This window comes from Haliotis asinina, chromosome 1, assembly GCF_037392515.1.
Source record: "Haliotis asinina isolate JCU_RB_2024 chromosome 1, JCU_Hal_asi_v2, whole genome shotgun sequence".
Lineage (NCBI taxonomy): Eukaryota > Metazoa > Mollusca > Gastropoda > Lepetellida > Haliotidae > Haliotis > Haliotis asinina.
The window spans coordinates 2,044,790-2,054,068 of record NC_090280.1 but is presented as its reverse complement, the minus strand read 5'-3'; the positions used below and the strand labels follow the sequence as shown (position 1 = coordinate 2,054,068).

General features: G+C 41.6%; 1 protein-coding gene across 1 annotated transcript; it reads left to right on the top strand.

Moving 5' to 3' along the window:
• The first annotated feature begins 6,487 nt into the window (after window positions 1-6,487).
• On the top strand, window positions 6,488-8,439 carry LOC137277285 (uncharacterized). Its single transcript, XM_067809338.1, has one exon. It carries the CDS (start codon window positions 6,688-6,690, stop codon window positions 8,437-8,439), a length of 1,752 nt encoding a protein of 583 aa, XP_067665439.1. The 5' UTR covers window positions 6,488-6,687.
• The last annotated feature ends 840 nt before the right edge of the window (window positions 8,440-9,279 follow it).

Genomic DNA, 9,279 nt, shown 5'->3' with positions numbered 1-9,279 from the left:
TTGGCCAGTTGCAAGATAATTATAAAGTTCAATAATTTCTATTAAAAGTGGATGTTTACATGCTAGGTTTTTAATAGCCTGAAGGCAAGAAAGAGAGTCTGAATAGATTATGTACTGTTTATGTTTAGGATGTCTTTGGATATATTTAAGGGCTGTTAATATGGCGTTAGCTTCAGCTGTAAAAATAGAACTATTGTCTGGTAATCTAGAAGATATTGTTCTGGATCCAATGACAGTAGCACAAGCCACTGCGCCACCGCCCTTAGACCCATCTGTAAATAAGGATTTATAACCGCAATATTTATGTTTCAACGGATTATATTCTTGTTTGTATTGTAGTTCGTTAGTTTCTGATTTTTTAAATGTACTTAATGTTAGGTCAACTTGTGGCCTAACCAATTGCCAAGGAGGAGAAGAAAGAAGACGGGAAGGAGCTATGTTTTCCAGCTCAATGCCGGCCGAAGAAAGAAAGGGTTTAATTCTGTGTCCGAGAGGTGGAACAAGAGAACACTTTTTGTTGTATAAATCCTCGTAGAGAGGATTGAAAACACAGTTATATGTCGGGTTAGATTTGTTAGAGTATAGTTTTGTAGCATATTGTAAAGATAATTTTATACGTCGCTGAGTGAGAGATGGCTCATCTGCCTCGACATAGAGACTGTCAACGGGAGAAGTTCGAAAAGATCCAAGACATAATCTTAGACCTTGATGATGGATGGAATCTAACATTTTGAGACTGCTTTTACAGGCTCCACCATATACAATGGAACCATAGTCAAGTTTGGAGCGAATGAGTGATCTGTATAAGTGAAGTAGGGTGGTTTGATCGCCTCCCCATTTTGAATTGGAAACAACTTTTAACAAGTCGAGTGCCTTCAAACATTTAACTTTAAGGGATTTAATATGTGGCAAGAACGTCAAGTGGGAGTCAAATATAAGACCCAGAAACTTGGCCTCTTTAACAACTTTAATAGGTGTGCCGTTTAGATACAGTTCAGGGTCCTTATGTGGTTTGTATTTACGGCAGAAATGTATACTGTTAGTTTTTGACTTAGAAAATTTAAAGCCATTTTCCAAACACCATTTATTTATCTTGTTCAGACACAACTGCATTTGCCGTTCAATAGTATGCATGTTTTTACCTCGAAATGAAATGTTAAAATCATCCACAAAAAGTGATCCATCAATTGAATCGTTTAAAACCTTTGATAAACTGTTTATCTTGATGCTAAAAAGTGTAACAGACAAAATACTGCCTTGTGGTACACCCTGATCCTGACTGTAACGATCAGACAGGGTAGAACCCACACGGACTTGAAATTGTCTATCATTTAAAAAGTTGGCTATAAATTGAGGCAATCGGCCTCGCAATCCGAAGTCATGTAAATCGTTTAAAATCCCATGTTTCCAAGTGGTGTCATATGCTTTTTCTAGATCAAAAAAGATCGACACAGCGTGCTGTTTGTTAATTAATGCGTTTTTCACAAATGATTCCAAACGAACTAAGTGATCGACTGTACTTCTGTTTTTACGGAAACCACACTGTATATCTGTGATAAGGTGACAAGGTTATTAGTTTCCAAACCCGTGAAGGTCCCGGGGTAGAATAGGCCTTCAGCAACCCATGCTTGCCATAAAAGGCGACTCAGCTTGTCGTAAGAGGCGACTAACGGGATCGGGTGGTCAGGTTCGCTGACTTGGGTGACACATGTCATCGGTTCCCAATTGCGCAGATCGCTGCTCATGTTGTTGATCACTGGATTGTCTGGTCCAGACTCGATTATTTACAGACCGCCGCCATATAGCTGTAATATTGCTGAGTGCGGCGTAAAACTAAACTCACTCACTCACTATTAGTTTCCAAGTACCAAACAAGTCGATTATTTATCATGCGTTCCATGGTCTTGCAAACACAGCTTGTCAATGAAATCGGACGATAATTGGACGGATCCGTATGATCACGTCCAGGTTTAGGTATGGGTACCACTATTGCATCACGCCATGAAGAAGGAAATTTCCCGGAAGTCCAAATATCATCAAATATATACAAGAGCGTCTCTAAACAGGATTCTGGTAAGTGCTTCAGAAGTTGATAATGTATGTTATCAGCTCCTGTAGCAGTGTCGTGAGCTTGATCAAGAGCAGTATGGAGTTCATGAATAGAAAATGTTTCATTATAATCTTCCCCATTATCAGAATTGAAATTAATAGTTTTCTTTTCTTCTTGTTTTTGATACTGCTGGAATTTAGGTAAATAGTTGGAAGAGGAAGAGTGTTTAGCAAGGGTTTCACCCAGTTTATTTGCAATATCAGATTTATCCGTAAGTAACTGATCTCCATGTTTAAGATGATGGACAGTAGACTTAGTACCTTTGCCTTTAATTTTCTGGACCATGTTCCATACCTTGGACATGGGTGTCCGAGAATGTATTTTGGATACATAATTTTGCCAAGATTGGCGTTTGTTCTGTTTAAAAGTACGCCGTGCTTTAGCATTTAAAATTTTAAATTTATTTAAATTATGCACCATAGGATGGCGACGGAAATAATGTTCTGCTTTTTTCCTTGCCTTCCTAGCTTGTTTGCACTCATCGTTGAACCATGGTTTTCTTATGTGTGGAACTACAGAGGACATTGGTATACACTCATCAGCTATGGAATTCAGTTCATCAGAGAAGCATTTAATAGCATCGGGAACGTCAATAAAAAGCCCAGGTTGAAGTTTTTCAGCACACAGTGTTTCATATAAAGCCCAGTTAGCCCTTTTAAAATTTCGCCTTGATGATGGAGGAACATCGGATGGAGTTACAGCTTTTAATACAGTAGGAAAATGGTCACTTCCACAGAGGTCATCGTGGACTGACCATTCGAATTCATTTAGTAGTTCTGAATTTGTGAGTGACAAGTCGAGAGCAGAATAGGTCCCTGTACCAGGATGTAAATATGTGCTGGAACCATCATTATAAATACATAAATCATTGTCAGAACAAAAATCCTCCAATAACTTACCTTTAGTGTTTGTAGTTACACTACCCCAGAGTGGGTTGTGTCCATTTAAATCTCCCATTATAATACAGGGCTTCGGGAGCTGGTCATATAGAGCTTGAAGATCAGTTTTGGCAAACGTCGAAGACGGCGAAATATAAAGAGAGCATAGCGTAAACGCTACATGTAAAGTAACTCTCACTGCCACAGCCTGCATATTAGTATCAAGTGAAACATGGCTTTGAACAACGTTCCGTCTGACTAGAACGGATGATCCGCCAGTGGCCCTATCACCCGGAGGTGAAAAACAATGATATGCATTAAATTGACGAAGGTCAAATGTATCTGTTTGTTTTAAATATGTCTCTTGGAGACATATCGCTGAAGGTGTAAAATCTTGGACTAATAGCTGTAATTCATGTAAATTAGTCCTCAATCCTCTGCAGTTCCACTGTATAATATTATTAGAATAAACTATCTTTTGGGGGGATTTATTGGGGATCTACCCCGCACTCTTTTGGAGGGCGACAAGCTATGTGCCCTAGAATGGACGTTTTCAGAAATGTCCATGTCTTCAAGAGACCCGTATTTATTAAACAGTTGAATTTTGTTCTGTGACCCTTTAGGAGCTCTGCCACTTTGTGGTTTTGAAGCATCAGGCTTTGGCTTCGGTTTACTTTTCACAGTTTGTTGACTATCAGCTGTCGATTGAGACTTTGAGTGTGACTGAGATGATGATTTGTGATCAGAAGAAGACTTTGAGGTACTAGGAAGTGATTCCTCAGTCTGAGATGATATGGCAGGGTACAAATGCTGTGGAGAATCACAATTTACCCAAGTCAAGGTAGTTTGGCAGCCTGTGGATGATTTTGTTATTTTAGGGGTAGACTCCAATGAAGTTTTTGCCACTGTAGCATAACTTTCTGGAAGATCAGACCTCTTCACCATTTTTTTTGCCTCAGAAAAGGAGATATTTTGAGTAAACTTTATTCTGTTTATCTCCATTTGCTCTTTCCAAACAGGACACTGTTTTGAAAATGAGGAGTGGTCGCCTGAGCAGTTGGTGCATTTTTTGACGTTACTGTCACAATCTTCTGTTGTGTGTGTCTTTTCACTGCAGTGAGCACACACAACAGACAATGTGCAAGTATTGACACCGTGGCCGAACTTTTGGCATTTGAAACACCGAAGGGGATTCGGAATGTACTTTTCCACACTGATATTACAGTATCCAGCTTTAAGTGATGTTGGAGCACTAGGTGATGAGAAAGAAAACAGATAGGTATTGGTTTGAATAGTTGTGTTGTTTTTACGGGCTGTGAAACGTTTGACATATAATACACCCTGATCTTTCATTTCGGAAGCGATATCAAGTTCAGACATGTCTGCCAGTAAGCGATCTCGATCACGTACGATTCCCTGACTCGTGTTCAGTGTTTTGTGGGCCGTGACAGTAACCGGAGTGCCAACGAAAGTGTCAGTGTTCAAAAGGTTCGTTGACTGTTGCCTTTTGGCGCACTCGATCAACAGTGCACCAGAACGTAATTTTCTAATGTTCTTTACATCACCGGCAATGCCTTGAATACATTTAGACACCGCAAAAGGGTTTAACTTTAAAGGTGCATTATCTTTGGTCTCAATGACAATAAAACGTGGCCAGTAGTCAATGTGTTTAGACGTTCTGAGGTCATCAACAGGGTCATTTTCAAGAGGACGTTTACTCTTTTTAGTGGGGGTTTCGTAAGCCATGGTGAGTTATTTAGGTTTCATCATCCGAGCTCCCCACCCACCACGGAGTATCACAAGGACAATGCTAAAGCAAGCGGGCCTCCAGCCTGCAGCACCAAGGATACCCGGATGATATACTCCAGCAGAAGAATTATGAATAATTGATCCACCAGAATGGCCCATGAGCCATCGCCTTCTGGGCATACGACTCTAGGCAAAGTTTTGAACGTCAGAATTCAAATCAAACATGTTTATAAAAATATAACCAAGACCAAAATTACATCCATTTCAAATTATACTTGTGCAATGATAAATATATATAGATTCCATGCACAGGGCTTGGCATGACCAGCCGATTGGTCGAGCCGGGCCCATTCGACCACCCGTCTAGGCGAAGTCGGGGCCAAAGTGGTGTATTGAGCAACAGGAACACGGTTGCAAGCTCCTATTGCCCTCAACCACCAGGATCCCTTCCTCCGCCGACACGGGCCGCAACCCACGGCAAACGGGTTGGTGGACCAAATATCCCCCCGGGACCACTACGGGGGTGTCGGCGAGCTCTTAGCGTGACCCAGCACCCACCACGAGGAGGTGGCTCGCCACGGGTGCCCTTTCTCTAAAGAAAGTTTAACATATGATAGTGGTGCTACAGCTACAAGCTTGGCGTCGTATGGCTCTTTTAATATGGAAAATATTGGAATAATGATTGCTCCCAAGACTGTCTGCGAATTCTCACGCCTGTTTGGAAACATAGCTGTGTGATACCACACAAAATTAATTTTTTGAATTTTATCGCCAATAAGGTCAGTACAAAATGATATCTGATGTATTCGCATGCCCTCAGGTCAGGGTGGTTACTGCTGAAACCAATTCATTTTGTGAAGCCAAACAACGCCAAGTACCTTAGGTAGTGGCGTAAAGTATTTAGAGCATGTGCTCAGTAAACTGTGGGGACCAATTATCTTTTGAAACGGATATTGTTAGTGGCTGTCGCTACCCTCATGGTCACTGTCGTTAACATAAGTTTTGTTAGATCGAAGACAGATTTCGTGACAGCGTTGACGTTTTTCTAGATTAATGTTGTTTGTATCAAAGTGTTCAATTCAAAAGCACAGAATGTTTTTTTCAGTCGTATTTAACATGAACGGTGTATATAAAAATGAATAACATCAAGGAACATTAAAAGTAGTTTTTTTAGTTTTCTGAAATATCTGTTTGACAAATATGATTAGAACAGCTTTTAAAGTTTACAGAAAAAAACTGGATATTTTACATGTCATAAGCGTTATTGTCTCATTACCAAATCAGTTTCCTTAGTTTATTAAATTGATTTGTCTGTTCATGTTTGACATTTGTAGTGCAAGTATATTCGGTAGTAGAACTTCAAGCAAGTATGTGATAATTTATATTATCTGTTTGAATATTTTGCTGCATAATACGTTGTATTTGCAAACCTGAAAAAAGCATATGCATCTACAATTTGGAAACTCATTAGCCATGTTGCGTTGTGAAACTTGATATTCTAGTACATATGTACATTAACTGACTTAAGCTTTGGATTTGTTTTCTTTTCAAAATGACAAATTCCGTAACTGCAGTGACGCAATTTCAGACACTGTGAAGCATACAGTAACATGTGAGATGTCTTCAAGCTTGCATGATCCATAGGTTGCATATTCACAAAAGTACGGATGTAATCATCAACAGTTCAGGGCAAAACCAGCAAACAACATGCACAAATGTTGACACTGACTCACATGTTACAATTTCAGGCACCCCAACTGTGTGTTTTTAAGCATAGAAGATCAACGTAGCCTCGGGTTTGAATCAGAGTCGCTTGTGCCGGAGGGGAGTTATGCCAGAAAGACATTGGGATATCTGTTTGCAATAGCCCATGGTGCTGTTGTAATTTATGAGACTGATGATGATAATCGTCCTCTTGATCGTCTGAAATCCTTCATACTGGATCCAACAATGTGGGGAATATTGTACAGAGGGGAGAAACTCTTTAATCCTTACCGTCATTTTGGACAGCCCACACTGTGGCCGAGAGGCTATCCATTTGGGTCTATTGGGGAAAGACCAACAAGGGAATATCTACTAAATCATTGGAAAACTCCGTCTATTCAGCAGGGTGTGGTCAACGGTGACCCGGATATGGACGCTATTTTCAGACTGACCCGGAAACAAACCAGTTCTCAGCTGAATGTGACCTTCGACGGGAGAGCTCCACCAGCACTTGTTCCTGCTGGTGTGTTCTCTCCTTTTAATTCACAGAATACCCTTTTTCTGTATGATGCATTATGGGCACTGCTGATTCCAGTCACACCAACATTTCGAGTGTGTGATATCTGGAGAGGCTACTGGGCTCAGAGACTGCTGTGGGAGATCGGAGGAAATATTGGATTCTTCCCACCAAATGCTGTGCAGAAGAGGAACGTCCACTCCTACCTGAACGATGCGAAAGAAGAGACAGACCTCTACTTCAAGACAGAACGCCTTGTCGATTTTCTTACCAAATGGAGGTGTGGGGCAGGGTTGACGTTCTTTGCTTGTGTGACGCAATTGTCAGCTGACATGGCACATGAAGATTTCTGGAAAGAAAAGGATGCAAGACTGGCGAATCATTGGATCAAGGATCTCGTAGCACTTGGCTACATGGAACCACAGAGAATTTCTTTCGGTTCCCTAAAAGACGGGGCTCAATACATACTGGAGAAGAAACTGCCAAACCAAACACGTCTGACGGATCAACAGGCCAATCTCACGTTCTGGGCAGCTGAGCAAGCGCCACCTCAGCTATATTCTCAAGGCACACAATCACCTGCAGTTGTTGCCCATGCTGCTAAAATATCTTCATACTGTAGCAATTATTCATTTACAACGTCCGAACAAACAACAGTCATGACATATCCAAACATTGTGTTAATTGTAGTGTTTAATTTTCCGCACTATGAGAATCTGCAGTTTCTGGAGACAATGTACGGTATGCATTTCCCCCACATCGTGTACTGTGGAGCCAACAAATCTGAATTTCACACTCACGCTAAGCTACTTCAAAAACCGTTAAGCTTCATGGAGGTTGACCACAGCAATGGCTGGCTTTTTCAACACTGTTTGATACAAGTGATGAGGATGCAGTTTCGAGTTGACGGCTACCTATACATCGGGGACGATGTGCTGCTTAACATGTGGAATATTCATAAGATGCCGCTAAACAAACTCTGGGTTTATCACGCACAAGTTGTACAACTGTCTAAAAAGGCAGCTGGACATCGTGTTAACCATCCCAAAGTAGGGATGACCGCATACAAGGCTGGTCTTCAAGCTTTGGTAGCTGTGGATAGTCACAGATACGACGGTTTCACAAGGATGCTTTTCTCCAATTCAAGGAAGAGAGACGGGTTTTATATTGGCTCATCAGATATTCACTATGTTCCTGAACAATATAAAGACGATTTTCTTTACTACATGCAACATTTCTCCAGATTCGATTTGTACATCGAGTTGATATTCCCCACAGTTTTCCGTGGAATAGAAAAGTCAGAGAATCTTTTCATGATGCCTGGATACTACTTTCCGGATGGATCAATCCAAAAGATGAAGAAGTATTTTAACAAAAAACACCTATTTTGTCACACTGTGAAAATATCAAAAACAGTATCTGTCAGTGAAGGGTTGAAATTCTTTTGTGAAGTATATTTCCCACTCTCATTGAAAACTTAACGGCAACTAGTGTGTTCTAGTTAAATTTGCTATCTATAATCTTGTCAACGTTTAAACACCTTCTGTAATCCCAAATACATCAGTATCAAATATGTATTATTTCAGGACATCCACACCTGTCCTCCCACGTCAACACCTCTCCTGTCATCACCTCTAATCCCAAATGGTCCAAATATCTCCTCCCAGCTGGACCTCACCGTTCCTCCCACCACGTACGCACCTGTCCTCCTACCACGTCCACACATCTGTCACCAACTCCACACCTCTCCTCCAATGACGTCCACACCTCTCCTGTCATCAACTCCACACCTCTCCTTACAACGTCCACACCCCTGGTCCTACCACGTCCATATATCTCCTTCCACCTCGTCCACATATCTCCTCTCACCATGTCCACACCTCTTCGCCTACTGCGTCCACACCTCTTCACCTAGCTCGCTCACATATCTCATCTCAACACGTCCACACCCATACGCTTAACACGTCCACATCTCTCAGCCAACACGTCCACACCTCTCCTCTCACTACGTCCACACCGTTCCTTATATCACCTCCCCATCTCTGGTTATACCACGTCCACATCGCTCATCTCACCAAGTCCACATATCTCCTACTACGTCCACATATCTCCTCCAACCTCGTTCACATATCTCCTCCTACCACGTCCACACCCCTGTTCCTACCACGTCCACGCCTCTCCTGTCACCAACTCCACACCTCTCCTCAAATGACTACACATATCTCCTCCCACAACGTGCACATATCACCTTCCAGAAGTCCCACATCTCATCACGTCCACACTTCTCCTTTCCTTCTACCTCGTCCGAACCTTTCACCAGA